Source organism: Onychostruthus taczanowskii, unplaced genomic scaffold (assembly GCF_017590055.1).
Source record: "Onychostruthus taczanowskii isolate IOZ18803 unplaced genomic scaffold, ASM1759005v1 scaffold8, whole genome shotgun sequence".
NCBI classification, from domain to species: Eukaryota; Metazoa; Chordata; class Aves; order Passeriformes; family Passeridae; genus Onychostruthus; species Onychostruthus taczanowskii.
In genome coordinates, this window is record NW_024505892.1 from 1,623,142 (window position 1) to 1,638,617 (window position 15,476).

General features: G+C 39.5%; 1 protein-coding gene across 1 annotated transcript in view; it reads left to right on the top strand.

The window, feature by feature from the left end:
• The first annotated feature begins 541 nt into the window (after positions 1-541).
• The window catches only part of NT5DC1 (5'-nucleotidase domain containing 1), a 125,943-nt gene continuing 111,008 nt past the window's right edge, over positions 542-15,476 (top strand). Inside the window, exons 1-6 of the mRNA XM_041423881.1 lie at positions 542-785; positions 2,698-2,789; positions 4,426-4,497; positions 6,013-6,119; positions 7,776-7,855; positions 11,569-11,650. Coding sequence (XP_041279815.1) covers positions 693-785; positions 2,698-2,789; positions 4,426-4,497; positions 6,013-6,119; positions 7,776-7,855; positions 11,569-11,650 — 526 coding nt within the window. The 5' untranslated portion in view covers positions 542-692. The remainder of the gene's footprint in view (positions 786-2,697; positions 2,790-4,425; positions 4,498-6,012; positions 6,120-7,775; positions 7,856-11,568; positions 11,651-15,476) is intronic.

Sequence of the window (15,476 nt, forward strand, 5' to 3'; positions counted from 1 at the left end):
AGCCTGCACTTGTGCTTGGGATTGTCCTGACCCAGGTGCTGGACCTTGCACTTGGTTGAACTTCACGAGGTTCGGACAATCCCACTTCTCAAGCCTGTCAAGGTCCCTCTGGATGACATCCCTTTCCTTCCCTCCAGGGAGTCGACTGCACCACACAGTTTGGTGTCATCACAAACGTGCTGAGGGTTCATAACGAATAAGTAGAGTTTTTCTACTTTTATATACGCTAATCGTCCCCGGGAGGTGTGGCACCGGCTGTCCTGTCACTAACCAAGGCTGGCTCCTGCTCCCTGCCTGCTCCCTGCTCACCAGGTCCCAGCGCACACCCCGCGAAGACTCGCGGTCTGCCAGGGGAGCGGTCGCGCTCCGTTCCCACGCCGGCTCCCAGGCGCACAAAGCCGCGGCGGGAAGCGTGTTTTTCGAATTCGAGCGCTTGGACACGCCTCCGGCCATCCTCCCTGCGCCCGCCCCTCCATCTCCGGCTCGCCGAGGGCTGTGCCGCAGGTGCCTGCGGCCCCGCCGGGGCGGGGCGGGGCGGAGCGGAGCGGAGCGGGCCGGGCCGAGGGTGTCCCGGGGGCCCCGCTCCGCTCTGCCCGGCTCGGCTCCGCAGGAAGCGCCGCCCGCGCTCCTTCGTCCTCCCGCCTCTTTCTCCTCCTCCTCCTCCGCCCGCCTGCGGCGGCGGCGGCTCGGCGATGCAGCAGCACTTTTCCCTGGCCGAGTGCGACGTGGTGGGCTTCGACCTGGACCACACGCTCTGCCGGTACCACCTCCCGCAGAGCGCACGGGTGAGTCGGGGCGGCGCGGCGCGGCCGCGGGAGCCGCGGGAGGGGCCCCGCTCCGCCCCGCTCCCGCAGCATGCCCCGCCGGAGGCAAAGCGCCGGGGCGCGGGGCCGGGACCCCTCCAGCGGGGGCAGCGAGCCCGGGGCCGGCTGTCTTAGGTATCCGCGGAAGATAAGAGAATCGCAATTGCATCTCTCGCCGGGCGCTTCCTCAGCAGGCCTCTTTGCCCGAGCGGAGGGGACAGCCATGTCGCGTTCCTTGAAAATGCTTCTTCTTTCCTGGCCGTAGCGGCGATGAGGAAAAGGTAGAGCCCGCCGGCTAAATCCGGAGATGCTGCAGAGTGAGGAGCCCGCAGCGCTTTGGACCTTTGCGAACTTTGTGGTGCTTGTGATAAAACGCCGAGTTCAGAGGCACGCGGCATCTCTGACTTAGCCCTGTGGTCTCTTTCGAAGAGAAATTGCTTCCTGTGCTGCACGTTCCCGCCCTTGTCACTTTCGTTTTTCAACTCCCTGGTAATCTTACATTGACTCGTCCTTCTCTGTTGATGTCACGACTCTGTTCTGGAGCTGTCTTGTGTCGCGGATGCTCATGGTGTCGCACTCTCCCCCTTTCTTTGTCTCCATTCACTTACAGTACATTTTGCACTGCACAGGACTCCCACGCTAATTGCAAGATAATTTTAGAATTTGGTATAGAAACAAATGTTTTGAGCTGTCCCATTTATTAATAGGCATCCTGTGCTGAAAAAGTGCATTGCTTCCCTTAGCTATGTGTGAACTTAAGTGGAGAGGCATCTTGCTTCTGAAAGCGGATTCAACAGTAACAATAAAATGTATGAGCTCTTAAATTTCTAGGTGGAAACTGTGTAACGCTAGGCTTACCTTCCATATTCTTGCCATACGCAAGCATGTTCTTGCTGACACAAATTCTCTCTGATGAAGGCAAACATTAGACAATTGATAACTATAAGAGTTTTTTTTAAAAAGCTAAGCAACCGATGAACAAAGTGGAAAAAAAAATCCCAAAACTTTTACTAAATTTGGTACACTCTTCATCTTCTCACAGGAGACAGAGGCAGATTGACACATTCTCATTGCATGCCTCCTTATCTCTTGGAAATAGGAAATACTTTAAAAGGTTGACAGGCCCAGCTGAAGATATAGTTAGTTCTTACTATTCCAACAGTGTCTTTCATAATTTGTCTTTCTCAGACGTTATTCATACTAATTCCAAGAGCATCTGTTGTAATTAAAGAAAAAAGGCCAGGGAACAACTTTAATGAAAGAACCATAAGAAAAAGAGAGCAATTACTATTTTTGGATAGTCTTTAAGGACATGGCAGCATCTCCATAGAGCTTCTCGTAAAACTTTACCAGCACAGTACATTAATACATTGCTGAGTGTCATGCTAGGCCATTTAAACTTAGAAAATAATTGTTTATTCAGTAGTTGCCCATTTTCTTCAAAATTAATTCTTTCAAATGCTTTTAAAATGCCCATAAGGATAAATATTTGCTGGTTTAGAAGCTGCTTGTTGAATCTCAGTAACCACAAAATTTAAATTGAAAAAAAAAATAAAGCAAAAAGGATGATTGGGGAGGGGAAAATATTGACTAGCCTTTAAGTACTTACCATCTTGATTTCCCAACAGTCTTGAAGAACAGGGACTGTAAAGTAGAATGTTGTAATCTGGGTTGCATTGCATCAGAATTCTTGTATGTGTTCCAGTCATGACTGAAATAACCTCAGGAACTATTTGCCAGGGGAGGCAGTGGGACAGGGCCCCTAGCTCCATGGTTTGATTTTGCTTAGGAGGCATTAACACTTGCATCTTGCCCCTTTTCAAGGAAGCAGTGTCTTTGGATCTCACTTAACTGATATAATGAATGGAATGTTTTGGTTTTTTTTAATTTGTAGCTAATATATGATAGTTTTGCCCAGTACCTGGTAACAGAGAAGGGATATGATGAAGACTTGCTGACTCTGGCTCCAGACAGCTTAGACTTCTGGTGAGTACATTGAAAATAATGTCATTCCTTTACACCGTAACTTTTTTACAAAGCTCAGAACAGCTTCATTTATTAGGCAGTTGATGTTAGGATTGTCAAGCCCAATAGATAAATCCAAAATTACAGTTTCAAATACTTGTTCTAAGAAGTATTTGTCATGAGATACTTCTAACATGGTATTTTGAAGAGGGAACTGAGCATCCAAGCTTGCTGTGTCTGTGCTTCCAGCTTCTGGACACAAGCCTTTTAGTCTCGCTCTCTTATTTTATGTATCATCTTTGTCTTCTACATTCTATTCAACAGTAACCATCAGATTTTAGTCCCTGTTACCTCAATAGATGTCGTTTTGTTTGTGTAAGGCAGATTAATCCCAACAGCCTTCGGAGAAGCCACGGCAAGGTGACATGCCAGCAGGTAGTCCTTGGGTGGCACATCAGGCACAAAACTGTGATAAAAAAGACTGAAACCCAAGTTCCTGCTCTGAACTCAGTGGTCTCTGAGCAGGAACTTAACTTGAATCTTGATCTTTTAACTTTATGATGTTATTAGCTAGGCTGTGGGAGAGGAGACTTGAAGGCGAAATAATCATTAGATTTAGATACACACAGATTTATTTTTTTAAGAATGTGTGTATTCTTGTGTAATGGTTTTTTACAATTCAGTATTTGACTGGACAGTTTCCAATGAGATTGGTTTCAACTTGCATGAGACAAGCAATGTATCTATTTATCATATTTTGAGGCCTATGATGCAAGAAATCCTTTTGTCAGCTCTAAATATCTTGGGTTTGGTCTTTTATTGAAGCAGGAGGTTCATTAACATGGACCTGCAAGTCCTCCATGGACCTGCAAGTGCTGGTAGCAAGTGTGTCATTACTTCTTGCCCAGGAGTCATTCATGAAGTGTTGGCATCTGCTTGCTGCTTTCACAGCATATATTCTTTCCTTTGGGGGCCTCATAGAGGATGAAGGTGCCATTGCTTCCTCAGTCTTGTTTATTCATTTGTATTCTAACCACTGAACTCTGAATTAATTTTTCAAAGAACCTAAGCAAATCTGGAAGATAAAGATTTATTAGGGAGAATTAGAAACTCCTGCCAAGTGTCTCCAGCGCTTTCAACTCTTCCCCTTGTTTGTGCTGGCTAACATTGCAATGCTTCTGATTCATGTGTTCTTAGCTTATTGAGTTGCCTCATTTAGAGTGAGGTTCTACCCCTCTTTTCTGTAATAGCTGGTGTAATCAATCAAGTAATAACTAGAGGAGTTACCACCAAAATAAAAAATTCATTAATGGAAGTGACTTAAATATCACATTTCTTAGTTTTATATGTTTAGACCTTAAACGACCAACCAGTCTATATTAAGTCCCTACCTTTACTGGACATGGAACTGGCTTTATTTAGTAGGATATTGCTATGTAAGGAAAATCCAGTCCTCATTGTAATAATACACACTTGCGTATAGAGAGGATTGTTCAAGCGTGGAAGTATTGGAAGTATTGGACTTGTTTGGTTTTCTGTAGCATCATAGCTACAGAAGCACCATAGCTTCTGTAACTGCATATCACTGAGAGATAAGAAGACAGTCCTCTGAAAGCATTAATTTTTTGTTTCTTCCTTAAAATTAACTTATTCTTAGTTGCAAAGGCTTGGTGTTGGACTTTGAAGAAGGAAACTTCCTGAAACTTGCAGAAGATGGAACAGTTTTAAGGTAATATTGTTAAATATATGTTGTATTGTTAAATACATTAACATTTTATCTCCTTCCTAAATGCCGTCTCTCAATTTTATAAATATTTCAAACACTTATTTCAGCATGCATTCATTTATTAGATGTAAAAGTTCGAATACTCTTTGGTATTGTGGTGCTTAGTTTCTTTTAATGTTACATATGGAATCTTTTGGTAATGTTTTAATGTTTGCTGGTAGTAAGTAATGTCTCATTTTTAATAAAATCTGAGACTCTGAGGACACATTGATCTCAAAAGTTAATTCCTTTTTTTGGTGGTTACCAGTGTACTGTTTGTCCAGTTCTGCTAAAATCCTAGGTAAGGTTTTTCTTTGGATTGAGAGTTACCTGGCTTGGGAGGCAGTACTAATGACTAATTCTGATGACTGGAATGACTGCTTTCTTTGTGCTGTAGACATTCAAAATGTTGCAAGTTTGCAACTTATAATTTAAAGAGCCCGAGATAAATTAACCACAGAAGCTGATACATTCACTTTCAGAATTCTGGGGGGTTTCCACTTAAAAGCTATTTTCCTTTCAGTCGTCACTTTCAGTAAATCCTTAGTTCTTCTTTCTTGCCTTCTTCTTTTTTTTTTTTTAATATAGAAGACTGCTATTTGGAATCAAAAATCTGAAAAGTAAATGTATCTAAAATATATCAATTCTAGTTCCATTTCTCCCTAATTTTTTTGCAGAATGAAAGTATGTGTAATTTAGAATGCAAGACAGACTCTACTTTTTTTTTTTTTTTTTTCTGATAGCTCTCTGAAGGAGCTTAGAGATGCTTAGGAAAGTCAGATCTCATTAAAAGAAGAAATAAATACTTCTGAGTCATTGCTGTGTATCCTAAAATTCATTTAATAGCATGAATTTTGGAGTACTAAATGCAGAAATCAAGATAACAGAGTATACCTCATTAAAGGGAAGAGTAGTACAGGGTTACCTCTCTTGGCATTGCCTGCATTTGCTTCTAAATGGGACCAAATTTCATGGTCCAAGTAGTTAATTTTTAATGCCTAAAAAGGCTTGTGTGTACTTATGTATTAAAAAGCTGCTGGCAGGGCTCAAACTAGCGCTTTTCCATAGTTCTGCCCTGCATTCTTGATGTTACCAGGCTTCAGAATGATGTATAGGCTTTCTGCACTGTGCTTTATTGTGCAGTGTATATTGATAGCTCAAGTATAGCGAGTGTCCTGACACAATTGAAAACATTTGAGCAATACAGAGTGATTGTGTTAGCAGGTGAGGCACAGTAGCTGTGCCCCCAGCCAACCAGACCTTTGTGTAGTAAGGCCTTTATCAACAACTGGAATGTGTATGATAAAAGCTTAGTAGGTCCTGGGAAATTTCTAAGCTGTAAAGAGAGTCAGTTTTGATCAGCTTGCATGCACTGTAATACAGTTGCAGTGTGTTGCTTTGCAAAAGTTGTAGTTTGGATGTTTTCAACTCTCTTCTGTTTTATTTTGGTTTTTTTTTAATAAACAATGCATCAAACAGGGCAAGCCATGGTACAAAGAGCATGACACTTGAAGAGATCCTGGAGATATATGGAAGGAAGGAATGGAAGCATTTTAATACAGTCAGTGGAATGGTTTCACGCACAGGTAGCTATACTTTAGCATGTCCTCTTCTTTGAAATTGCTCATCAAAAGGTCCCATCAGTGCCTTGTACTGTTAGTTCTTAACACAGATTTGTAAAAATACTTGAACTGGGAATTATTGGAACGGGTAAATATATTGGGGAAGACTTGTTTTTTATGGTTTTTTTTTTTTTAACTTCTAGTACTAGAATTCACCTTAAATTTATTTCATGGTATTTATTTTATGGTAAGACAGATGAGCTGACATTATAGGCATGTTTTGGTTATAGTGATGGGCACAGTGTCTCTTGATGAAGTAGACTGGTACAACCAGTGTCATGACTTAACCCGAGCCAGCAACAGAGGACCATACAGCTGATCATTCACTCCCACCCTGCCCAGGTCCAGTGGGCAGGAGAATCAGAAAGAAGGGTAAATCTCATGGGTTGAGAACAGTTTTTAATTGAAATGAAATGTTATAATAATAAATATGCTAATACTACTACTAATAATTATTGTAATGATAAGGAGACAGAACCTCAGAACCCAAGAGGGGCAAGTGATGTACAATACAAATGCTCAATACCTGCTTACTGATATCCTATCTCATTTAGGACAAATCTTAAATTTTTCTTAATTGTTGACTTGTTGCCACCAGTCCCATTAGTGGAGGCCTAGGTGCAGGTGCAAAGAGCAAAGCAAGTCTAGAAACAGAACTTCTCCCCTTGCATTTGAAGTTCCTATGTTTAAGGTAGGAGTCATTTTGAAGGAGCTGTGGTTAGGTTTGCATTCTTGCTCTGTGTTTCCTCTCTGTTTGAGTTTGATCTTGGCAGTTGAGAGTAGCACACAGGAAGTGATCATTTAAGGTGCATTTTGTTATGTAATGGAGATACTTTCCTTGAGATTTTGCTGAGTGCAAATGTAATGCTTATTCTAAACTGCAGGCAATCTTTTGCAAAATGGAGGAGGAGAGAGGTTTCCTTAGGTCGTATAGGAAATGTGATTTTCTTTTTCACTGAAACATGCACTTGGTCTCTGTTGTGAATATTAATCCCCATTTTGCTGAGTTGTTCTTGAATTTACTTAAGAGACAGCACAGACAAGATCATGGAAAAAAATTGCTGGTGAAGTAATTTCACTTTTTGAAGAGAGTTAGTTGGGCATGACCATAGTCTGAGGGGACATTTGCACCCTCCTGATACAGTTCTGTTTTCAGGACTGATGTAATAATGTGAACACACTTCCCCTTGGGCCAAGGTGCTGTCCACAGCATGTGTACGCAAAGGACATGAGTGTGTCAGACCTGTCCAAGTGTCTGTGAACTTCGTAAACACTTTCCTTGTGTTTTCACTGCTAAGGAAATAGATATTTTGGAAGAGTTGAAAGATACTGTCCTGAACTAAAACTCATGGTTCTCCCCCTTTTCTTTCACCTGGGCTTTTAGAATTTTAAAATGTCTTATTGAAATCTCACTGCCTTCATATAGGTAAACAACTTTTAGTTGCCAGTTATGACAATCAGAAGTTAGCCTTTGTTAACAGACATTGGGAAACAGATAATGCTTATAATCAGTAAAATCCAAATGGGAGCTTATATTATTACCTAAATGTAATTTTTATTTGTGATTGTAGCATACAATACAGGGGTGTTTAAAGTATATTTTTTAATTATTTTTTCCAGCTAAATACTATTTGTATGATAATTATTTTGACCTGCCAGGAGCTCTTTTGTGTGCAAGGGTTGTGGACAGCTTAGATCAGGTAAGAACTGAATTGTTTGAAAATTTTGTATTGCATTATCTTTTTCTTCCACCACCACATCTCTTGCATGCATTATTAAATGCATACAAATTGGGTATTGAACAGCATCAAGGTCTTTTTCTATTTGGACTATTCCATGTTGGACTTACTGTATTAAAGTTGTCTCTGAAGATAATTGTAGCTACATGGCATGTGCAAACTAAAAGTTCTTCCACCAGAGGGCACAAATAACTAGGATACTAATGGAAACGTGCTGTTTCCTCAGGTTTGCCCTGTGATATGCACAATGTAGTCCTTAAGGTCTCCTTTAATTATGCTTGATTCTACTTGAAATTAATATAGTGTAAGTTTCCTGAATTACATGATTTGCTAATTTGCAAGTTGTTAAAGAGTGAATGAAGCTTCATTTCTTCCTTTTTTTAAGCTTGTTTTTGTCCTAAATACATTGATCTTTGTACACAGGTATAATTACACCTCTGGCATAGTATCTTTTTTTTTTTTCTTTTTCCCTCTAATAAACAGTAAATTAAATTCTTAAGGTGGAAAATACAATTGCTTGAACCATTTTTGTGCTTTTTAGGTAGGTAGAATGTCCTAAATTCTGCTTTTGAAATTTGGTAGTAATTGTTTTGTTGTGTAAAAGAAGATTTGAATGTTTAACTTGCATGCAGCTGAAGGTAGGAGAGGGTTCTTCTCATAGAGTAATAGTGTTGGTGTCAAAAGAGTACTGAGGTAGTCTTCTGGCCAGAGGTACCAAAACGCTGCAGGCCTGAAAATTATCAACTTAACCTTGCCTGCAGAGTGAAAATCCAAATTGTGAGATGGGTGTCTGGGGTCTTACTGGATATTAGGTGGCTTGCTGCTTTAACCTTCTCTCCAAAATAGCATGCTGAGTAGATTGCTGCCTAAGTCCAAGTGCTGCATGAAGAGTTAGCTAAAACGAGCTTATCAGGGAAGCGTGCAGGACAGGTGCTCAGTAAGACTCTTAATTTTCTGCCTGATTAATCTCCTTCTCCTAAGCTGTTCACAGCTTAGAAACCTGTTGCAGTTGTGACACCTGTATTGTGTTTACTTTATATTTAATTTAGACTCAGCACAAATCACCCACTTATTGAGAGAGCAAGCACATCATAGCATGCGTGTAGTAAGCTTTCACATCCAGGTATGAGTTCGCAGGCTGGAGCGCTGATCCGGGATCAGTGCCATGTTCAGCCAGAGGGAATTAAACCCGTGCTGTTTCTCCGGAGAGCCACGAGAAGTGGGTCATGCAACCTCTTTATCTCCTAGCAGTTCTCGAGTATTTGATTGGATGTCAGCCCTGTTTCAACAGGAGGGCTACAGTAATTCCCTGGAAGGTTAGCATCAGCCGCTTGAGAAAGATGCAAAGCCAGGAAGTGGTCAGCCTTTTCAGCCCAGAATTCATGCCTGCAAAATGCTGCATTCGAAGGATTAGAAACCATCACATTTTCTTCTTCCACATTTCTAAAAGAAAATAGAGCCTTCTGTCTCCCGTTCTGTGAGCCTGCTTACAAAGTGCTATTTTCTTACCATTTCCAGACAACATTATAGATCCAGGAAAGCTTTCTACTGGAAGCAGATGCAAGAATTACTATGTTTGGGTTCAAAATGGGTTTGGATGTGAGTTGGATGCCGTACTACCCTGCACTGTTAAAAATGTATCTGTTTTTGCTGTGTAAGAGCCAGAACTCTTACTGTTTTCAGACGAAGCATGGGAGCTTTTTAGTGTTTTTGATCTTCACACTGATGAGCTAAACAAAACAATGCTTTGTCTTGATGGTTCAACTAATAAAATCACATTTTGTAATAACACCAAAATCATGGTGGACTGGATGGCTGTGCATGCAGTTTTCTCTCTGCTTTTTGGAATTGGTCAGTTTGTCAGTTTTTCCTTTATGTCTCATATGCAGTGGCTGAAGATTTGCAAGAAATTAGTTTAAGTTATTTTAGTCTCCTCTGAGTTCAAACGTTTTGAAGGAAGTATATCCAGTTTTAAGCTAGTATCCATCTGCCCTCAAAACAGCACTCTGAGGAGCTTTGGGTTCAGTTCACTGATTTTTTTTTTTTAAGAGAAGCAAGCAAAAAAACCCAAAACTCCAGACTAAGGGCTAAGTCAGCCACATGGAGTGTGAGGGAGGAAGACAGTTGAATCTGTCTGTCTTGAGAAGAGTGCTAGCTTAGGCTACTTGCATTGCCACTAGAGAGATGGTCCCCACTATCTTCTATTCATAGCTTTGAATAATCACCCTTGGTTAGTATCCTTGGCTAGCTGAAGCTGACATATGAAACCTTTTCTCTTTATTAGCTCTTATATCTATTTCTGTAGCAGTTTGCTATAGGAATGGATTAAAAAAAAAACTTCTGAAAGCTACAGCACCATATCTTTCCTGCCCTTAACCTGTAGAGCTGATGGGGATAAGCAAATTATGCTTGTCAGTTATGCGCAAAAGACCTTGTTTGTGTGGCTTGCTGATTGTGAAAGTAAAGGCAGACTGTTCTCTGGAAGCCTCCATGACAGGTTTGGACTGAAATAGCAGTTTGCTTCAGTATATATAAGCCACGTGGTTTTGGTTTTTGTTTGGCACTGATAAGAGTCTTGGTTTGGAGTTTTTTTCAGTTTCTGAATATTTCCCTCTCTACAAAACGCTTTATGCTTACCAAATGGCTCATTATTCAGGTATCAGTGCAGGTTTCAATACACAGAGGGCAGCAGTGCCCTGAAACTGCTAACAGTTGCCCTGAAATTTATCCTGAAGTGGAAGGCTTGTGACAGCATTACAGAAATACTTTCCATGACATATAAACTCAAAGACTATACCACCTGCTTTACTGCTGCCAAATTACTGTGTAACTGAGCACCTCTTACAGGATCTGTAGCTAATCCTCTGCCCTGTAATACTGCCTAGCTGTGTAATTGCATCTGTTTCATTCATCACTACTAAAATTTGTGGTGTTTGAGAGTGCTGTGGGGCTCAGCTGGTTAGGGTTTTCCTTTCCCATGTGAGAGGCTGAAGGGGAAGCTGAGGTCAGCTGGAGCTCTGCTGTGCCTGGGAAGCTTTTTAGGAATGGCAAGTGTCTGTTCAAAATCATGGATCACCTTCCCTTGTCCTTCTACCAGAGCTAGGGTTTGGCAGTCTTCAGAGCACAATGCCATGAAGTGCTGCTCAGCCAGGCTTCTGGATGAGTATTTGATACCATGTTTGTGGTAGGGTTCTTGGCAGAAGGGCATTTCCTCTAAATTATAGCAAAGGGATTTGCCAGTTCTTAAGGTGGAAGGTGATATGAATGCCAGGCTGAGGATAATGTCAACATGCTAATTAATTAATTCAGTATCTGCAGTCCTGGGCACTTCTTTTTCCCAAATGTCAGTGGGATGGAATGCTCATTCTGTAAGTTGCTGTTATAGCTGATGCCCCTTTTGGCTGTAATGTTTTAGAGTTCCTCACAAATATTCAGCGTTTCTCCTTTTCCCTTCCTCCTCCCATCGTAACCTTCTAAGAGGGACATAACTTGTCTGCAGTTGTCCACAATTAATCTGGTACTACTGAATCCTGATGTCCTGAATCCTACTGTCTTAAGACTGTCTTATTCCATATAATTTTGTTAATTCATGGCATTTCTGTCACTGTTTCAATATGAAAGCTTGTAATAGCTGATACTTGATATAATGACTAGGTTCCTTTTGACACTTACAGCATGATGGTCAGAAAAAATATGACTTCTGGAAGGACATGGTGGCTGCTATCCAGCATAATTATAAAATATCAGCTTTTAAAGGTAAGTGGGTTCACTGAAGACTCACTGTAACAGCTGAAAATATTACATGTGCTTGCCAGAGCAAATATGTTTTGCAAGTACACTGTAGGCTACTCAGCACAGCTTTTACTTTTCAAGTTTATAAATAGTTTTATAGTAAACATATGTTTTTCCTGGAATAAAACATCTTTATCATAACTATTTCGGTTTCATTTCACTGCTTTGAAATCTTTAATGACTTTTCTGATTTGCTATTTCACTCAATATTTCAATTTTTATTGCTATTTCAACTCCTTTTAGAAGGACAAATAGTTTCTTACAGTGATTGATATGGTGATGTGGACATCCTTGAACTGTGTTTTGAATCTATTCCTTATGATCTTGTAATAATATATAAAATCCAAAATGAATTGGGGAAAGAAATTCAGGTACTAATATTTGATGGTTTTCTTTAGCGCTCTAGTTTTGATTAGAATTCCTCATGTAGTATTGACACGATAGAGAGGTTTTGAACTTCCTAACATTTGCAGAGGACCATTTTTAATAACAGTGTTTCTCCACCCAAAACCAACATTGTAACAGTGTAATATAAATTAGAGTTGGAAAACGTCTTGTATACTGTTCAGCAAGAAATATTTTCCTTCCTTCAGAGACATAACTTCAGAGTTACTCTCAGGCATATAAAATAGTAAGTTGATAATAAAGGCTAACCATTGTTTGTGCATGCAGTTAATTGAAATTATTTTTAACAATATTTCTTGTAAAATGTTTATATGCAGCTCAGTTCTGAGTTCTGCACTACTATTAGAATTACCTTGGTTGATGCAACATTCCCTAGACACAAGGTGTAGTTTGGACTTTCTTAAAACTCACTTTTTGTTCACCTCAGCTGTCCCACTTGCTGTACTCCTTTCAAATGTAATTGACAAAATTGTTTCAGAGAGATTCCAAGCAAAAATGGAAATTGATACCAGGATGCAAATGGTAAAAAATCAGCAAGATATTCCCAAACTGCTTTGTTTGTTGTTACTGTGTTTCCATTGGAGCTTAGAGTGTGGCTGGTAGTTCTGAATTTCCTTGGGAACTCATTTGTACACAAAATAAGTATATCCTTTCTTTTCTGCTGATACAAAATCAACACTAATCAACTGTAATAATTTTTTTAGAATTTTTATTAATTCTTTTCTTCAAACTGTGACAGCTCTTTTTTTTTTTTAAAGGTGTGGGTCATGCAACAAAAAGCATAATTTTTAAAAGTGTTCTTTGTAAATTTATGAGATCCGAAAAAAAGCCTAAACTTTGAAGTCATACAAGTAATTGCTCAGTTTTATTTATATGCGTCTGCTTGTGTGTACAGTTGGACATATATGTTTATACCTATCAATCAGGTACCTATTTCTATATGTAAATGTGGAATCTGCAAACAAAATTTGTGATATGACTTCATCCTTTCTAGCTTCTGTCAGAGGCACATGCATGCATAAGAGTGTTAAAAATACCGGAAAGTCTAGTAAGTGACAGGAACAAGTTTTCTTGGATAAAGCTCAGTGATATCAGAAGTGAAAATACAGATTATATGCACTACTCAAATATTGTAATACAAGGAAGTGATATACTCTGTCATGCGTCACTTTGAAAGGCTTCATAGTGGTTTTATTTTCCATTTAATAACATAGTCCAGTAGCTAAAGCACTGAACAGGGAGTCAGAAGAACCAGAGATATCTTCTTCCTGTGTCACTTACCAGTGATATTCCCATGGAGCATCTCTTTTTGCTTCAGATCCCTCTGTGATACAAGAATAAGGGTACTAATCTTCTATCACTGCTGACAAAGTAATTTTTTTCTCTCAATTTCACATCTCACATAACTTCCTGAGGAAACTCTCAAACCTGGATCCCAGCATCTACATACCAGGAAGCCACAGTGTCTATCATAGCCCAGAATCTGGCCTGAAAACCACATCCTTTTGACTTCACTCCATGTCTTGTAGAGGGTTTAACCCTTCAGAGAAAAGCAGTGCTCATTAACAGTTAGTCAAGGTAAAATTTCAAAGGCAAACTCATTAAGTGGTCGGTTGAGGGGACAGAAAGTTCCCAACTCGAAACGCCGTCCTAGTGGTGCCATTGTCAGTGGCGGAGCAGAACGACTGATCGCTTTATTTTTTAAAATCCACTGAGTGTTTGCAGTTCACTTTGATTTGTTGTCAGTATGCCCTTGTGTCTCTATGTCCCTTCTCTTTTTCACAGGATTTTTTTTGATCATAATCAGGTGTCTGATGGATTTTGCTTTTCATTGTCTTAGCTATGGTAATTGCCTTAGATAATTGCCCTATGATATTTTTCTTGGATGGCTCTTTCAGATAGGCATGATTGTCCTGACTCAGCTTGATGAAGAGTATTAACCCACTCTTCTCCTTGGAAAGAAGTGAAGAACTGAGGCTTGCAAAAGGAAGAGGGTTCCCAAATAGTCTTGTGTTATTTTAGACATTCTGTTGTGAAAAATAACTCAAAAAATATTTTCAAAAAAAAGAAAAAGAAAGGAAAATCTTTGAAACAATACTATCAGAAAAGCATGGTGTCAGATAGTAATGAGCACAGATATTTGCAATGTGGTCATTTCTTAGCTAGTAATAGCTGCAAGAGAGCTCTCTGCAATTGATATTCCAGCTAAGCATTACATTACGTGAGAATTCATTTTATTCTCAATACTTTATTCTTACTACTGGAATAGTTTGTGACTGTAAGGTGATTAACATTATCTTGACTGTGTTTGATTTAGTGGATGTTTTATAGATAGTACTAAAGAGCAATTTTAAAGAAGACATCATGAGGCAATGTATTTTACACTGTCAAGCTATGTGGATGTATTATGGAATCAAAGTGTGCTCTTGAGAGGATTAGTAAGAGCTTGAAGTACTGTATAATTTTTTCCTTGTGGAAAATTTCCAATGTCATGATTTTTTTTTACAGAAAACTCAATGGCTTTTTTAGGGGAATGTTGCCAAATATAGCTTCTTAAAGCAGAATTTTGTAACACTTCTTATCTTAAAGGCTACTTTCTCTCCAGAAGACTTGCCTTTCCCTGTAATTTTCCTAACACTTCTGGAAACTGTAGCATCTCTGGCTGTATAGTTGAAATTACATATTTGTAGTATTTTCAATCAGTTTATAAGATTGTATTTAATTTTGAAAGTAAAAAAATCATGGCTGGTATGGCAGCAGACTTCATAAATTGCCCATAATAAGGCTTGTTAGGATATATGTTTTTGATCGCAAGTTTATGGTCTTGGCAGAAGATAATGAATCCAGATGTCTGTGATGTGTATGTTTTCTTTTTACTATGCAACTTCAGATGTAAGGAACAAAAAGCAAAGATGCTTTTCTGGCCAAAATAGCAGTAGTGAGATATCTTTATTTTTCTTAACTGTGAAAACTGCACCAAAGAAGCAAGTGAAAAGTAAATTTGTTACATTTCTTTACTGTGTTTTCCAAGTAAATACAGAAGGGACTGTTTGGGTGCTTCTTGTTTTTGATCACTTAAGACTTCAGAAATTTCAGTACTTCTTTGGAAGTGATTTTGTACAATAACAGGCTCTTAAGTTTTCATTTGAATCTCATGTTGGATTTTCTTTCCTTTAATATCCAAGATGCAGAAGAAATAGTGGTTTTGGAAGGGCTTTATCTTTAGATAGATTGCTGATCTTCTTGTGGAGAAAATATTAAAAAACAAACTTAAAAATCTTACAGACCTTCTCAGGGTCCCCTCTAAACTGAAAATCCAAAGCTAAAATCAAAGTATAAGTTGTGCTTTTGCCACAGTTTGCTGTATCATCTCTAGCTTTTCAGT